The sequence below is a fragment of the Chrysemys picta genome, chromosome 8 (assembly GCF_011386835.1).
Source record: "Chrysemys picta bellii isolate R12L10 chromosome 8, ASM1138683v2, whole genome shotgun sequence".
Taxonomy (NCBI): domain Eukaryota; kingdom Metazoa; phylum Chordata; order Testudines; family Emydidae; genus Chrysemys; species Chrysemys picta.
The window spans coordinates 31,696,412-31,714,030 of record NC_088798.1 but is presented as its reverse complement, the minus strand read 5'-3'; the positions used below and the strand labels follow the sequence as shown (position 1 = coordinate 31,714,030).

General features: G+C 40.7%; 1 protein-coding gene across 6 annotated transcripts in view; it reads right to left on the bottom strand.

Annotated features, from left to right (window-relative positions):
* The window catches only part of PKN2 (protein kinase N2), a 110,943-nt gene that overhangs the window by 29,119 nt on the left and 64,205 nt on the right, over nucleotides 1-17,619 (bottom strand). For all 6 annotated transcript variants that reach the window (XR_010589694.1, XR_010589693.1, XR_010589696.1 and 3 more), the window contains 5 exons: nucleotides 16,363-16,514; nucleotides 7,717-7,834; nucleotides 5,775-5,920; nucleotides 5,462-5,675; nucleotides 416-601 (listed from right to left, as the gene is read on the bottom strand). Coding sequence is in view for 2 of the 6 variants with exons in the window: in XM_005298100.5 (XP_005298157.2) it covers nucleotides 416-601; nucleotides 5,462-5,675; nucleotides 5,775-5,920; nucleotides 7,717-7,834; nucleotides 16,363-16,514 (816 nt within the window). In the remaining 4 variants the exon portion in view is untranslated. The remainder of the gene's footprint in view (nucleotides 1-415; nucleotides 602-5,461; nucleotides 5,676-5,774; nucleotides 5,921-7,716; nucleotides 7,835-16,362; nucleotides 16,515-17,619) is intronic.

Below are 17,619 nucleotides of genomic sequence, written 5' to 3'. Positions count from 1 at the left end.
TGAAGAGCTAGACCATTTTTAAGTTTGAAATCCATTTCTCAGTTACACAAGCCACAAATATAAAAATGCACTTTTCTCAAAAACCATGTGGGTATGTGGTTGGTAAATCTGATGAAATTTTGAATTCTCTTACGCTCTTCTCTTCCGTCATTCGTCCTATACAGTAGCAACAGCCCCACCAAGAACCCCTCTTAACACTTTGGTAATATTTAAAACAATGTCAATTTTTGTTTTACTGCCATCTTTCTTCCTGAGCAATATGCATAACAGAACAGGAAGTGATTGCTTGAGGTTTAGCTGTAATAAAGGTACAGTCGCTGAGCAGGTTTTATATTGCAGGGCTTTTTTAAACAAACAATTAACTTTTTCTGAGCATTTCAATTAGACTGTTTAAAAAATAAAAAGAATACTAAACTGGACAAATCATCTGTTTTCAAAAGGTTTCGACTACTCCCACTTTTACTTTTGCTTGTTCTGCTCATGAAAGATGATCTGGCTTCACTTGGACTCCAGCCAGGTAGAGTAATTGACGTAGCTTTTGATCGACCAGGGACGTTTTCCAGAATATCTTGGCAACCCATGAGCCTTACTTCTAAAGTACCTGAAACAAGATAAAAACAATTGCTTTTGTCACATACTAAGTTCTTATATGTACACAGTGCAATGATTAGTGAATGATTTCATATTAGAACATCACATTCTGACCAATACAGAAGTTACTGAGTAATAGAATTCACAGATATTTGCTTCAGATAAGTGATGAGAGACTCAAGTTAGATAGTAGTGTTAATTTATTGGAAGGAAATCCACTGAAATTAAAAACATCAAGATTAAACAATTATGGAATCAATCATCAGCAGGGGTTACAATTCAGTGGTATAGCACAAAGCAATTTAAAAAATCTATTTGATTATGCTTACATGTAAAGATCTTAATTCTTAATATTTAAGCAAAAGAAAATTAACACAACTGATGACTACATCAGTAGGGAAGAAGAGAAATTGTCAACTGAAATTTAAAGAAAAGGCAATTTTCTCACAAATGACAGCTGTGTTAATATTAAATTTAGGGAACAGATACAATGATGTCTACTGTACACTAGCAGGCATTAGTCAATAAAATGTGATGAGCAACACTATAAAGTAAATAATTTACTTTCTGAATGAGAGCACATGTATTGAAGCGCGGCAGGTTTTATTTTTTGTAGAAAAAACCCGAATACTCATTATGTTAAGTATGAAAGCATTAAGTTATGACAATATTGAAATGCTTACCTATGTACAGCAATTAAAGAGATACTGTCATGTCATATTTGACCCAAAAATTAGGTAATTTAAAATAATCTTTTATAAAACCCAACAGCAATGAAAACCTATGAATGTTTTTAAAATATAAGGCTTTTAACAAGGTTTCTAGATAGCATTATAATGCTATTTTTGCAACCTAAACATTGCAGCATTGTGCTAATGCAAAAAGGGAAACTGACTTTAAATAGACTGGCAACTCCATTTTATTTCCCAAGTAGTTAAAAATACAAATAAGTAAGTAGATCAATGGTGAAAGCTAAATTCATTTTTTGAGTTTTCAATTTAATAAGAAAAATTTAAAATTAATACTCTCTGTTGAAGGGACAATCTCAGCTTACTAAAAATCATATAACTAAAATAAAGTTAAAGAGAACACCAGCATGCTTTTTTTTTTTTAAGTGACTAATGATACTACTAGTTTGTTGAAGAAACATTAACAAATCTAATTTTGTTCCTGCACACTTAACTCAGGAGTTAAATATATGCATAATTTAAAATCTCTTGATCTTTCGTAACTTAAACATATCTAGATTTGCTGAAGAAGATGGTCTTTTACACAAGTGGGTATGAGGCCTTCAGGCTGCTTCTCAATCCTTACCCTCTCTGCAGTAACATGATAATGTCTGAATTAACAATACATCCAATGGACATCCAAGAAGACACCCTCCTCCTTCTAGAGTTAGAATGTTCATACTGATGCAATCAAATTCATTTAAAACTTGTACACTCACAGACTTTGGCCAGAAGGACCATCTTGATTATTTAGTCTGACCTCTTACACATTGCAGGCCACAGAACCTACTCCACCCACTCTTGTAATAGACCCATAACTTCTTGCTGAGTTACTGAAATCCTCAAATCATGATTTAAAGACTTCAAGTTACAGAGAATCCACCATTTACTCTAGTTTAAACCTGCATGTGACCCGTGACCCCTGCTGCAGAGGAAGGCGAAAACCTCCCAGAATCTCAGCCAATCTGACCCTGGGGAAATTCCTTCCCAACCCGAAATATGGTGGTCAGTTAGACCCTGAGCATTTGGGCAAGACCCAAACAGCCAGACATCTGAGAAATAATTCTCTGTAGTAACTCAGAGCCCTCCCCATCTAGATTCTCATCACTAGCCTTTGGGGATATTTGCTACTAGCACTCCCAGATCAACTATGTGTCATTGTAGGCAGTCCCATCCCCTCCATAACTTTATCAAACTGAGTCTTGAAGCCAATTAGGTTTTTTGCCCCCCCCTGCTCCACCTGAAAGACAACACTAGGTGCTCATGATATTTCTTCAAAGGCCTAAAATGTGGACAGATTTTAAAGTGTCTGATGACATGAAAGTCTTCAGCATTTAATACATTTCATGTAATAGAGGAGAGTCTCATCTTACGTGCATTTAACATGCGCGAATTCAGCTTTGCGCAGTCAGCAAAAACAAAAACAAAACAAAAAAAAAGAGAAAAATAACAATTTAAATACTGTACCAGTAGTGCGGGCGATTCCGCCCGCCATTACACTAAATGTAATTTTGATCATATGTGATTTTCGCACTGACAACGGAACGTAACCCCAGCGCAAGATGAGACTCGCCTGTAAAAGCATTTTTCCTTTAAATGAAGATTTAGATTCTTTTCTTGCAGTGTATCAAGGGATGTCACCAACTAATAAGTATATTAGCCTGAAAAGCAGTTAACTATATTTGAATTATACTAGTCTTCATAGGTGCTGGAACTAGGGGTGCTGGAGCTCATTATATACAGGGCTTATAGTTTGATTCAACGGCTTTCAGCACCCCCACTATACAAATTGTTCCAGCACCCCTGCTAGTCTGCAGTCCTCCACCTGCAGCTGCCATGTGATGAGGGCAGTGTCGTATTTGGTGAGCATCAGTGCGTAAGGACCCTGCTTTATCCTGTGTCCGTTCCAAATGGCTGTGCATAGTAAGATCTTCACAGCACCCTGCTCAGACTCTTTCTGGGAAGCTCAGCCCTTAAAGGCACAGTCCCCAATACCACAGGCAGCTAGTGGTACTTGTCTCATCCTCAACCAGATGATAGCAACAAACTAGTGATGTCACATCTTCTCTGAGGCTGACACATCACTGTCTGGGAGCAATAAACCCCAATTAACCAAGCCATGTTGTTTGGAATCATTTTTGATTATTCAGGGAATTAATATATACTCTACTCATGAGTCTGTTCCTGTTGAGGGCAAAAATATATGCATGGTTATTTGCAGCACTAATGCAACAGTTCAGTTTAAAAAAACCCAAAAAAGTAACCATTCAATTTCCTTTGCTGCACTTCAGTGCGTCTTGCATTTTTTTAAAATTCACTTTGTCAAGACTGCAAGATAATTAATGAAACTATCAGTAAGAAATATTTAAAGATTAACTATTTTGCCACCTGTCTTGATATAAGATTAGAATTTAAGAGAAAGATAAAATGGTTTTAAAAGCAAGGGTCAGGACATTAATACCACCCAGGGACACTGAAATCCTCAGTGCTCCAGTAAAAATCCCTAGTGAAATCACATTGATTTGGAGAAAGACTGTGCTGAATCTGTAAAAACGCCACACAGATAGCCAGAGGGATTTGCAGAACTTTGTATCTCCGCTTTTTGTCCAGTTGTTACATTTCTTATTTGATCTAAACGTAAGACAAGAAGAATCATTCCACGTTATTAACGTTGGTGCAGCCTGGCATACCAAGAAAAGTTTGTGTTTGTTTTATTAATTTTTTAAAAATTAAACTCATAAGGCCAAACTCTGCCCTCAGATATACACATATAGCCCCTGTGTTGCAAAGACAGAATTTGACTTCCTGTATTTGTTTTTTTTTTATTGGGGGGGGGGGGGGGGGGGAAGACAACGACAAACTTCCTCTGTTACAGTTCAGTTTAGTAGTTAAAGGTAAAGTCATGTAGGGGAAAACAAAGGAAAACAGCTGGATTAGCACTTCTAATTCGGTAGTTTATTTAATAATTCAATAAACGCAACATATCTGAACACAGTTTTATTCAACACCTGCTTTAAGTAAACAAAGTAAAATCTGGAGGGATGTATTTGAGATCTTCATTAAAAACATACCAGATATCTTGAAACCTTTATGAGGTTCCACAATTCAAGACAAACAGCATCTCTGAGACATTGACTGACTATATAATCTTGACTTTCATAACCAACTATGCAGACATTTAGTCCTGTGAATACTATCACTTAATTCCTCATACTTAGCTATTTTAATCTCGGAAAACCATTAGCACAAATAAACAGAGAGCTTAATATTTTTGTGCATTTACATTAGGGAATATTTGAACATTTCTCTACTTTATAAATATAGTTTTAATTTTTTTTTTTTTTTTTAAAACATAAATCTCGCCTTCCAGGGAGCCACTGAGACCCAGTGGATAAGGTATGGGGCTGTGAGGAGACCTGGGTTCTATTCTCAGTTCTGCCACTAACTTGGTATGTGATCTAGGCAAGTCATTTAACTCATCTGCACCTCAGTTTCCCCATCTGTAAAATGGAGATAACCATACTTATCCATCTTTATAATTCATTTGATAATCTAAAGATGAAAAGTGCTAGCATTATTCTAGAGACCTACTTAAGGACCAGAACATTTCTTTTTTTAATTGAACTTTGTACATATCAGATATATTTAAGGAACCTCAATTCTATCAGCCACTACAAACACTAAAGCAGTGGGTCTCAAACTTTTGTACTGGTGACCCCTTTCACACAATAAGCCTCTGAGTGAGACCCCCCCTTATAAATTAAAAATACTTTATATATTTAACACCATTATAAATGCTGGAGGCAAAGCGGGGTTTGGGGTGGAGGCTGACAGCTCGCGACCCCCCCCATGTAATAACCTCACGACCCCCTGAGGGGTTCCGACACCCAGTTTGAGAACCACTGCACTAAACCTTTATATTTATATACAAATTATGTAACATCTTTACTAAATCTAGCTTAACATTTTATTGTGTGTGTTTTGGTCATATATCCTACAACTATTTTGTTTAAGAAAAGCATGTAAGAATGAGCTATTTCCACATACTTTTACAGACAATATAGAATAACGTATGTATGTGTCACTTGAATTCTCAAGTAAGTTTAATCAAAAGGAGTAGTAAATTATACAAAACCACATACCTGTTAAAGCTGCAGGTTTGGATAGTGTACTATACTGGTTCTGAGTAGATATTATACTTTGACGTGGACTTAGTGTTGGTGAAGAGACCAATGAAAGCTCCTCTATAATAATACTGCTTTTGGGATGGTTTTTAGGAAGTTCATTCAGTCTTTGTTCTAATGAATACTTTAAGAGGTCCAGCTTCTGGCTTGATTCATTAAATCTTGCTTGAGCCTTGTTCGATATAAATTAAAAAAAAGATTTTTAGAACAATCCACATTCTTCAAACATAGTATTTAAAATATAATGTCATAAACTACATTAAAAAGTTACTTCTGAAAGTGCTTTTCTGTCGGTAACTTTTCCAGAGCCAAGCAATTTCATCACGTTCTTTGCACCTTCTGCTACTGCATACTCTATCCTAAAATGATGCCGCAGTTCTTCCATTCGAAGCTCAAGAGGGCTTATCACAGGTTTTGCTACAAATAAACAAACATTTAATCTTCACTGAATACCATCTATTACTTTTGTTCTCAATATTTAGCAATAAAAATAATTTAATAGATGCAGAATTTAACAGTATAGGAAAAATAGATGCAGCTTTGTTAGACTGTAAAAGAGAAGCAGATCATATCCACGTTATAGAAGCAATAATGAAATCCAAAGTGTTGCATTTAAAGGATTATGTTCCGAGCTTGATAAATGCACTAGACTGATACTAACCAAAGAACTAAACTTACTAACTAGAGGATATCAAAGACAGTGATCCTCCGCAGGGAAATTAAGGGACAATGCCCTTGCAAAAAGCCAAATCTCCCTCACAGCCCCCTACCTACTGGAAAGGGTACGGTTTTGAGTTTTTCTTCTAGATTTCTGCCTCTGAACCCAAATTGGAGACTTCATCTTTCATATCAGTCTCTGACAAGATGATGTCTGATCAATTTGAAGCTCTAACTGTTGCCCTATTCCACACCACACCCCAGCTCTTGTGGCTGCTGCAAGAATGGGGGATGAGAGAGGTCTTACACCAGGCCTTTCCCAAATTGTTTTTGGTCAGTAACTCTAGTGACTCCTTCTGCTCGTGCTCAGATTTCCCAAGCAGCAGCAGATAATTTCTTGACAGTTTCACTACTGCCTCCAGAGTTCAGAATAGTAAGAGCGAACATGACCAGTGTTATTGACGTATTCAGTGTTCTTGTAGCCGTATCAATCCCAGGATATTAGAGAGACAAGATGGGTTGGGTAATATCCTGAAGAAGAGCTGTGTACTCAAAAGCTTGTCTCCCTCACCAACAGAAGTTGGTCCAATAAAATATATTACCTTACCTTCTAGTACTGTTTGGCAAAGTTAGGAGCAGCAGTGGAGACACTGCAGTCCATGTCTGCATACTCAAGAAGATAACACTGCATTGGTTTACATTTGGTAGGTTCTCTTTGCAACCATAAAATTTAGAAATGTAGTTTGACAAAATTTATGACACTTCGCAGTAAAAAGACTTCCCACTTATCATTAGCAAATGGATATTTCAAGCCCTGATGATCAGGCAATTTCAATAATTCACAAGATATACATGTACAAGATTTAAAATCAAGAGATATACCACTATGCTCATAATTTTACAGCATCATACTATAATAGTTCATGGCCTTTAACTTATCTGTAAAATTTCCCTGTAGACTGAAAAATAGCAGACAGGTTCTCACAGCCTGCAAGGGAACTTTCTCCCCCCAAAAAAACCCAAAAAACCACACCACTAAATTCTGAAATGTAGTGTTTGAGCAATGAAAAGATTTGGTCTGAGACAATTTTGTGCTTTGGTTTGTAAAAACTCATCATTTCTTCCCTGGCCTAAAATTTCCAGATGTGGGCCCAAATCCTATTTGCCTTACTCTCTTAACTGTTCCCAATAGAACTAATAGTCCTAGACTATCCACATGAGTTAGGTGGGCAGAATTTGGACCTTAATCTAAACTGAACTATTAAAGGAAAAGCCAAAATGGAAAGGCCGACGTGTGAAAAGTGTAATGCAAAGCAAACCGCAAACTACAAATAAGGGAAAGCACCTTTTCTTTAGAAAAATCACATTCAGGTCTGAATATGTAGTGTGGCATCTCTATTGTTCTGTACTATTTAAGTTCACTAAAAACAAAGCCTGTCTTCTATCTGACCTCCTCATCCGCCAAGGTTTTCTTGCAGTCATAAATGCATATTAGTACGTCCCTATGTAAAATTCTAACATTAGTAAGCACATTTCTGTCCTCTCTACTTCATCACCATTATCAAAAGCCAATTCATTGGTCTGGACTGCCTGAAGAATCTGCATCCTTATGACTTCTATTTTCGTCTTGCTGTCCTGGAGCATCTGTTGAGCTGTAGCAAGAAGTTTTCGATCCTATTAAAAAAGAGGGAAGTTTTAAAATGTAAACACTCAGGATGACAAAGAGGTGAAGAAACTCAGTTAGCAGCAGCTGATATTTATTCCCAAATCATATTTAAAGTTTGCAAAGTAGATCACTAGGGCCTCCTAACAAATTCACAGTCCATTTTGGTCAATTTCATGGACAGAAGGTTTTAAAATTGGTCAATTTCATGTTTTCAGATGTTTACACCTGAAATTTCAATGTTGCAACCCTGGGGTATCAACCCAACAGGGGGCCATGGGCGTGGGGGTCACAAAGCTGTTGTAGAGAGTGGTCACGGTATTGCCAGCCTCACTTCTTTGCTGCCTTCAGAGCTGGAGGAGGTTCCCAGAGGTGGAGGTGGGTCTGATCTCCACTGTGAGTAGCCGTGCAGGGGAAGAGGAAGTCCTGTCCCTCCCCAGCCCGACGCAGCCTAGTAGCTAGAGCCGGTGAACAGTAGGAGACCCTGACTGGTGTGTCCCCAGCCCTGTTGCTCTCTCTCCCTCCCTCCCTCCCTCCAATAGCTAAATTTCACAGGGGAGGTCTGATTTCATGGTCCGTGACATATTTTTCATGACCGTGAATTTGGTAGGGTCCTACAGATCACATAACACAGCAGACCAATTCACCAAACTACTCTAGGAGATTAATGAAAAGTAAGCTAGGGTGGAGGTATATTTTTAGTTCATTAAAACACCTCAAGCCATTCTATTGGAAATAATCTGGATAAATGTGACATTGTCTAGGAACATCAGACCTTGCAAGATCATAGTTTTATCTACTTTGCTGACCTGTTTTTACCTTATTGCTCTGATTTTCTCCCATGCCCTTACTGCTACAGATTTCTATTTTACTATTGGTAACACTTCTACACGTGGATGCCCTCCAAATTTTTTCATATGGTACACAACTAAACCACTCTCACTTTAATTTAGCATGGCAGCTAGCGACACTCAGCTTTGGCCTGGCAGCCCCCCCCATCTCAAAGGGCTGCCGAGCCAAGTTTCAGTGAGTGGTGTTGCGACCCAGTGTATGGAATTGCAGCATCACTCAGGTTTGGGGGCCCGGGGCAAACTTCCCCCTTTTCCCTCACTCCGGGTGGCCCTACTCCCCAACAGTGGTATGCACTGTGCACAACGTGCATACAGATGTGGGCACCCCAGCTCCTACATGAGAGAAGATCCAGGGTAAAAAACATCATGCACTTTTAACAGAAATGTACAAACCCAGCCTCAGAGTCAGAGCTGAGTACTTGTTGCAACATCTGTTGTGCTTAGATCTTTTAATGCCTGAGTCTCCGTGAATGCAGAACGTTTCAAAGCACCCATATCAGTCCTGAAGGGGTTAAGGTGGTCCAGAAGAAGCCAATTAACCTTCATAGTTGCATATGGAGGGAGACCCAGAGATTCATAAATTACTAATTGCTGATCAAGCCCAGCTAGGGGAGAACTAGGTAAGGAATACAAAGAGGAAATTTGAAGTAGCAGGGGCTGAAAAGGGAGATTCTGCAGTCACTCGCTGGGAGCAGAGAGGTGGGGAGAAGGAAAACCATGGGGAGAATAAGCCTTGGGATCCTAGCCCTAGAAGAAGGGCCAATCCCAGAGGAGTTGTGAAGAAGGAAAACCTGAGACTGCAGCGTAGGAAGAAGCCAAGGGAAACAGCATCAAGGAAGGAGACTGTGCAGACCTTGGCGGCTGCTGATTATAAGGTCCCTGGGCTGGAACCCACTGTTGAGGGAAGGTCTGGATTCCACTACAAGCCACTAGCAGGACTGTTGGAGGCACCATCCTGAGAGCTGATCCAGTGAGAGTTTCATACCCCAGAAAGGGAGACCATATAGGGACCCAGCAAGAGGGCTGAGTGCAAAGAGGGAACACTGAAAGTTACAGAAAGAGAGACCACCACAGTGACTAACTACTGGTAGAAAGTTGCTACGCCAGATTTGTCCAGGAGGTGGCGCTCTTGTGGTGAATAGAAACCCCTTACGCAGTCCCAGGGTCCAGACAGACTGACATACATATGCTGCTTTGACAGTCAGAGCCTTTTTAAACAAAGCCTGTGATGAAGAGCTGTCTTGGTACCTGGAATTATGATGGTCACTGTATGTGAAGTTAAGTCATGTGATCTCACTGGGGATTAATTTCCCAGAACCCCATGGAAAGGAGATAAGCATTTCAGAAGGACATTGTGCTCTAGCAAAAAGAACGAGGAGTACTTGTGGCACCTTAGAGACAAATAAATTTATTTGAGCATAAGCTTTAGTGGGCTAAAACCCACTTGATCCGTGGGTTTTACCCACGAAAGCTTATGCCGTGGGTTTTAGCCCACTAAAGCTTATGCTCAAATAAATTTATTTGTCTCTAAGGTGCCACAAGTACTTCTCGTTCTTTTTGCTGATACAGACTAACATGGCTACCACTCGGAAACCTGTGCTCTATCAATAAATCACAACAGATCTGTTACTGGTGCACCCAGGGTTGGTGTTTTTCCCAATGTGTTGGTGTGTCTTATTACTATTAGAAAATTGCTTTTTAATATTAAAAACAAAGGACAAGAGTTTGGTGGGAGGCCCTTAGTTGTGTTTATTAACTAGAAATGCTAATCAATCAGGCGGAAAAAACAATAACAGAAAATGTGGAAATGGCAGAAGTGCTAAATGACTATTTTGTTTCAGTTTTCACCAAAAAGTTTAGTAGCAATTGGACATCTAAGATAGTGAATGCCAGTGAAAATGAGGTAAGATCAAAGGCTAAAATAGGGAAAGAACAAGTTAAATATCTTCAAGTCACCAGGGCCTGATGAAATACATCCTATTCATAGGCGTGCGCAGCACATTTCATTAGGGTGTGCACCCAGGGAGCCCAGCCCTAGCCTCGCCTCCAGCCTGCCCTAGCCCTGCCCCCACCCCATCCACTCCCTCCTACTTCCCACCTCCTGACTGCCCCCCTCAGAACTCCCAACCCCCCTGCTCCTTGTCCCCTGACTACCCCCTCCTGGGACCCCTGCCCCTATCTAAGCCTCCTTGCTCCTTGTCTCTTGACTGCTCCCCTAGGACCCTACCCCCTACCTGTCCCCTGACTGCCCCAACCCTTATCCACATCCCCGCCCCCTGGGACTCCCAAGCCTATCCAACTGCTCTCCGCCCCCTGACAGGACCCCCAAAACTCCCGACTCATCCAACCTCCCCCCCAGCTCCTGGTCCTCTGACCACGCCCTCCAGAGACCCCCCCCTACCCTAACTGCCCCCCCAGGACCCTCCTTGCTCCCTGTGCCCTGACCCCTATCCACCCACCGCCTCCTGACAGACCCCGGGACTCCCATGCCCCATCTAACCCCCTCCCCCCGCTCCCTGACTGCCCCCTCCAGAGGCCCTCCACCCCAACCACCCCCCCGGGATCCCACCCCCTATCCAACTCACCCTGCTCCCTGTCCCCTGACTGCCCCCATCCCTTATCCAACCCCCCCCAGCCCCAGACCCCTTACCATGAGGCTCCTAGCAGCATGTCTGACTCCGTGCAGAGACAGACATGCTGCCCCGCAGGAGCGGGCAGCCCCGCCCCTCAGAATACTGCGTGCGCGGCAGCATGGCTCTGATGAGCGGGGAGCGTGTCTGCCTCCCCGCGGAGCCAAACACTGCCCCACGGGAGCGCGCAGCCCCGGCCCCCAGAGCGGCATGGCTCCAGGGGAGGGAGGGAAGGCGGGGGAGGGGCCAGCGACTTGCTGTGCTCGGCCGGGCACTCCGGCCTGGGAGCGCGGACCCCGCGGCTTGCTGCGCTGGGAGAGTGGGGCCATTTTTCCACCCCTGCGTTAGGGTGTCCCTGGGCACACCCCGTGCGCACGCCTATGATCCTGTTATACTCCAGGAGCTGACTGAGGAGATATATGAGCCATTAGCAATTATCTTTGAACACTCCTGGAAGATGGGAGAGATTCCAAGGGACTGAAAAAAGGGCAAATATAGTGCCACTCTATAAAAAGGGGAATAAGGACAACCCGGGGAATTATAGACCAGTCAGCTTAACTTCAGTACCTGGAAAGCTAATGGAGTAAATAATTAAGCAATTAATTTGCACACACCTAAGATAATAAGGTGATAAATATCAGTCAGCATAGATTTGTCAAAAACAAATCGTGTGAAACCAAACTAATACACCTCTACCCCGATATAACGCTGTCCTCAGGAGCCAAAAAAATCTTACTGTGTTACAGGTGAAACCACGTTATCGAACTTGCTTTGATCTGCTGGAGCACGCAGCTCTCCCCCCCCCCCCCCCCCGAGCACTGCTTTACCGCGTTATATCCGAATTATATCCGTGTTATATCGGGGTAGAGGTGTAGCTTTCTTTGACAGGGTAACAAGCCATGCAGATTGAGGGGAATGGGGGGGGGGGGGGGGGGGAAGCAGTAGATGTGGTATATCTTGACTTCAGTAAGGCTTCTGATATTATCTCGCATGGCCTTCTCAAACAAATTAGGGAACTACAACCTAGATGGAGCTACTATAAAGTGGGTGCATAACTGATTGGAAAACCATTCCCAAACAATAATTAATGGGTCACAGTCAAGCTGGAAGGGCATATCAAGTGGGATCCCACAGGGATCAGTTCTGGGTCCGGTTCTGCTTACTATCTTCATCAGTGATTTAGATAATAGCATAGAGAGCACACTTATAAAGTTTGCAGATGATACCAAGCTGGGAGAGGTTGCAAGTACTTTGGAGGACAGGATTAAAATTCAAAATCATCTGGACAAACGGGAGAAATGGTCTGCAGTAAATAGGATGAAATTCAACAAGGACAAATGCAAAGTACTCCACTTAGGAAGGAACAATCAGTTGCACACATACAAAATGGGAAATGATAACCTAGGAAGGAATACTGCAGAAAGGGATCTGGGGGTCATAGTGGATCATAAGCTAAATATGATTCAACAGTATAACACTGTCGCAAAAAAAGCAAACATCATTCTGGGATGTATTAGCAGGAGTGTAGTAAGCAAGACACAAGAAGGAATTCTTCCACTCTACCTCACGCTGATTAGATCTCAACTGGAGTATTGTGTCCAGTTTTGGGTGCCAAATTTCAGGAAAGACATGGACAAATTGGAGAAAGTCCAGAAAAGAGCAACAGAAATGATTAAAGGTCTAGAAAACATGACCTATGAGGGAACATTGAAAAAATTGGATTTGTTCAGTCTGGAGAAAAGACTGAGGGGGAACATGACAACAGTTTTCAAGTACATAAAAGTTGTTACAAGGAGAAGGAATAAACATTGTTCTCCTTAACCTCTGAGGATAGGACGAGAAGCAATGGGCTTAAATTGCAGCAAGGGAGGTTTAGTTTGGACATCAGGAAAAACTTCCTAACTGTCAGAGTAGTTAAGCACTAGACTGTTTTGTATGGGGGAAAAAAAATCAGTTTTGAATTTGGCACATTTCAATTTCATTGACTGTGCCCTTGGTCTTGTGTTATGTGACAAAACAGAGGCATCTGATCTACCTTCTGTATACCATTCATTATTTTATATATGTCACGGAGTATTGGGGGACTCAGGGCCCTGCACCCCCGGCCTCCTGCGATTCACCATGACTCTCAGCCAGCCAGTAAAGCAGAAGGTTTATTTGGATGACAGGAATACAGTCCAAGACAGGTCTTGCAGGCACAGACAACAGGGCCCCTCCCTCAGTTAGGTCCAGCTTGGGGTCCCAGGGCATCCCAGCCCACCCCCCTTTGGGGGGTCAGAGCCATCTCTGCCTCCCAGCCATCTCTCCAGCCTGCTTCCAACACACTGCCTTCAGCGACCCCTCCCACAGCCTTTGTTCAGTTTCCCAGGCCAAGGTGTCACCTGGCCTCCAACCCCCTCCTGGGCTCCCATGCTACATGCTCAGGCATTCGCCCTCGGGCAGACTCCCATCCCCCAATGCAGACTATCCCAGCCACACTCCCCTGTCAGCATTCACAGACCACAGTAAGAACAGTCCCAGTTCGTCACAATATACTCTTAGCATATTCTGTTATCACTCTTTCTGCGGGTGCAGCTGGAGAATCAATGCACTTCCCTTCATTGGCTGTTGCATTCATCCACTCTTAGTTACACTCAAGAAAGATATCATGGGGGAGGGGAAGGGTTTTTACATAAGAAAGAAGTGTATTAGGTGCTGTCTGATTTTGCTCATTTGAATATTGAGACTTCCTTTATATCCACGAATAAATAAATATTTCTGTGTTTGGTTTAAAAAAGCCTTGGTTAGATGACTCATCTAGAACTATGTACATCATAAAAATAATAATATGTGAGCCACAAAATTAAAGAGAAGCCATTTAGTTTTCCTCTATACATTTTTCCTTTAACATCTTTGATTCTACTGTATGTGTGTATTATATAAATTCAGATTTATAATTTATTTAGCTCTATTGTAACATTTGTTAATGTCTGAAAGTTAGATTGTAAGACTATTACTATATAGAATATCAAGACATCTACAAAAAAAATCCTTACATTTAAGTAAGTTTTCTCTTTAGTTTTCTTCCAAGTGTTCCTCCACATTAGAAAAATTAGAACGATCACACCTTAAAAAGAACTAATACACTTTATATTTAGAAAGATTAATAGTAGATTCATAAAATCCGGATAGTTTCCCTATAAAATGGGAGGAAAAGACTGAAAGTTTGTCTTTGTACAAGAATCTGTTACTGTTGACGAAAACAGATGTATGCCTTTCATAGGCATATTTTGCAAAGACACATTCTGCTTGACTGGTATGAACATTAGAGCTCAAAAATCTTGGTCAAATCATCCTTTAGCCCAATGGATTAAAAAGATGCACCACTCTTATGTACATAAGAGCAGCCATACTGGGTCCGACCAATGGTCCATCTAGCTCAGTATCCAATCTTTTGACAGAAGCCAGTGCCAGATGCTTCAGAGGGAAAGAACAAGGCAGTGTTTAGGCCCAGCTTCTTGCAGTTAGAGGTTTAGAGACCCACCAGAGCATGGGGTTACATTCCCTGACCATCTTCGCTAATAGCCAGATAGACCAATCCTCCATTAACTTATCAAATTCTTTTTTGAACCCAGTTATACTTCTGGCCTTCACAGAATCCCCTAACAATGAGTTCCACAGGTAGACTGTGCATTATGTGAAGAAGTACTTCCTTTTGTACTTTTTTAAACTTGCTGCCTATTAATTTCATTAGGTGACCCCTGGTTTGTGTGTTATGTGAAGGGGTAAATAATACTTTCCTATTCACTTTCTTGATACGGTTCATGATTTTATAGATATCTATCAAATCCCTCTAGACTGAATAATCCCAGTCTTTTTATCTCTCCTCATATGGAAGCTGTTCCAAACCACTAATCATTTTTGTTGCCCTTCTCTGTACTTTTTCCAATTCTAATATATCTTTTTTGAGATGGGGCAACCACAACTGCATGCAGTATTCAAGGTGTGGGTGGGAGTTATACAGTGGCATTTTTCTGTTTCGTTATATATCCCATTCTGAATAGTTCCCAACATAGGTAGTTTTTTTTTGACTGCTGCTGCACATTGAGCAGATGTTTTCAGGGAACTATCCACAGTAACTCCAAGATCTCTTTCTTGAGTGGTAACAGCTAATTTAGAGCCCCATCATTTTATATGTATAGTTGGAATTATATTTTCCAATGTGCATTACTTTAATTTATCAACACTCAATTTCATATATCATTTTGTTGCCCAGTCACCCAGTTTTGTGAGATTCCTTTGCAACTCTTCACAGTCAGTTTTGGATTTAACTATTTTGTATCATCTGCAAATTTTGCCACCTCACCCTTCACCTCCTTTGCCATATAATTTATAAATATGTTAAACAGAACAGGTTCCAGTACAGATCCTTAGGGAACCCTGCTATTTACCTCTCTCCATTGCAAAAGCTGACCATTTATTCCTACCCTTTGTTTCCTATCTTTTAATCAGATACTGATCCATGAAGGATCTTCCTTCTTATCCCATGACTACGTACTTTGCTTATCAGCCTTTGATGAGGGACCTTGTCAAAGACTTTCTGAAAGTCCAAGTACACTGTATCCACTGGATTACCCTTGTCCACACACTTGTTGACTCCCTCAAAGTATTCTAACAGATTGGTGAGGCATGATTTCCCTTCATAAAAGCTGTAATACCCAGAATAAGCATCACAATGTGTCACACCATGCAGCGCACTACACAGCTTGCCCTGCTTTTCAAAGTGAATCATGCATAATCAAAGATTAATAGGTGCTAGATTTCATAAACTCTATTTATTATGTAGGTTGAAACCCATGGGGATAGAACTGATGAAAATTAAACTACTCTTAATAAGCACCTTCAATGGGATGAAACCACACTTCTGGGGGTGAAGGGTATAATATTAATTGTCTCTAAGTTCTACATTACTATGTAGTTTCTTGAAATAAAAAAATAGTACACTGTTCATATGTTCAAACTACATGATTTTTATATTTTTGGTTATTTCAGTGTTCTATAAGTATTCCAAAGCCTTACCTTTGAAGAGCCATTTGAATACATTTGTATCATATTCTCTGCTCCTTGCTTTACCTTCAGTTCTATATCCAATTGCTTTTTTAAGACCATCAATCTGTTGTTAGTAGAAAAACGAGGGTCACTGTTTGGAGTATCTGGTGTTCTGGGACACTCTGTGAATTAAATACAAGATGTAATTTTCATAACGAGTCAATAAAGCTTTTCTAATATACTTCAAACAATGTTTAACAAAGAGAAAGCTTTGTATTTAAATATTAAAACTGTGCAGAGATATTTTGAGACAATATTGCAAATATGCTTTAGTGTGAAAAACGCAGTGAAAGCCCAGTGATTCCTGCACATGGGCTAACACACATGAATCACTGACTGGGGTGGTAAAAGGCTCCCGGCTTTGTTTATCTGTCCCCATGGAGAATGTGTCTTTTCTAAGATGTCTAAAGTTTAAGTGCAAAGTGTAGTTTACCATTAAGCCTTCCCAAACTCTCCAACCCAACTTAAACTAGAAAAAGAAGAAAGGTTCCTGGATGACCATATTCAATGGTGATTGGTAAGGTCTACAAACAGATACATTAAATACATTATATCTAACATTATTTCAATCATTAGAGACATGCCATATGCAGTTTACAGCAAGATGAAGGAACTGATAACATGAACTCTTCCTTACAGTATGTATATACCGTGCTGATTGCTGATTCAGGGGAACTAATGGAATCACAGGTATCTGGATAATTAACTGAGCAGCCAGATTACTGAAAAATTATAACTTGGGAATGGAGAATGATACATTCTTGCTTGGGAATATTATTTTAGATCCCTCTTCCTTTTTTTAACAGAATTTGCTGCAGCTTTTACCAACCAAGTTATACTGTCATCAACAAGCTCCATGACTTGTCATCTACTTCCTCCTCTAGATAAGAAGTATGTTAGTCACTTGTCCAAATTCCATCTCCTGGAGCATAAACTACTAATTTCTCTCCATTCTAAGAATCAGAGTTCACTGGATTATTTCCTATTGCTTAACCAGTTTTAATCCCCAGTAAGATTTTGTCCTTTAACCTGTGGCTAATAGGGACCCTAACCAAAGCTTTCTGAAAAGCCAAGTAAATTGCGTCCACCACATCATCTAAATTATTTTCTGCTTAAAAGAAATAAAATAGAGAGGCACTATACTAGAGAAGCCATCCCGGTTTGTCCCTAGAAGGTTATACTTAACGGAGTATTGGGATATTCTATTCTTACGTAAATTTTCAATTA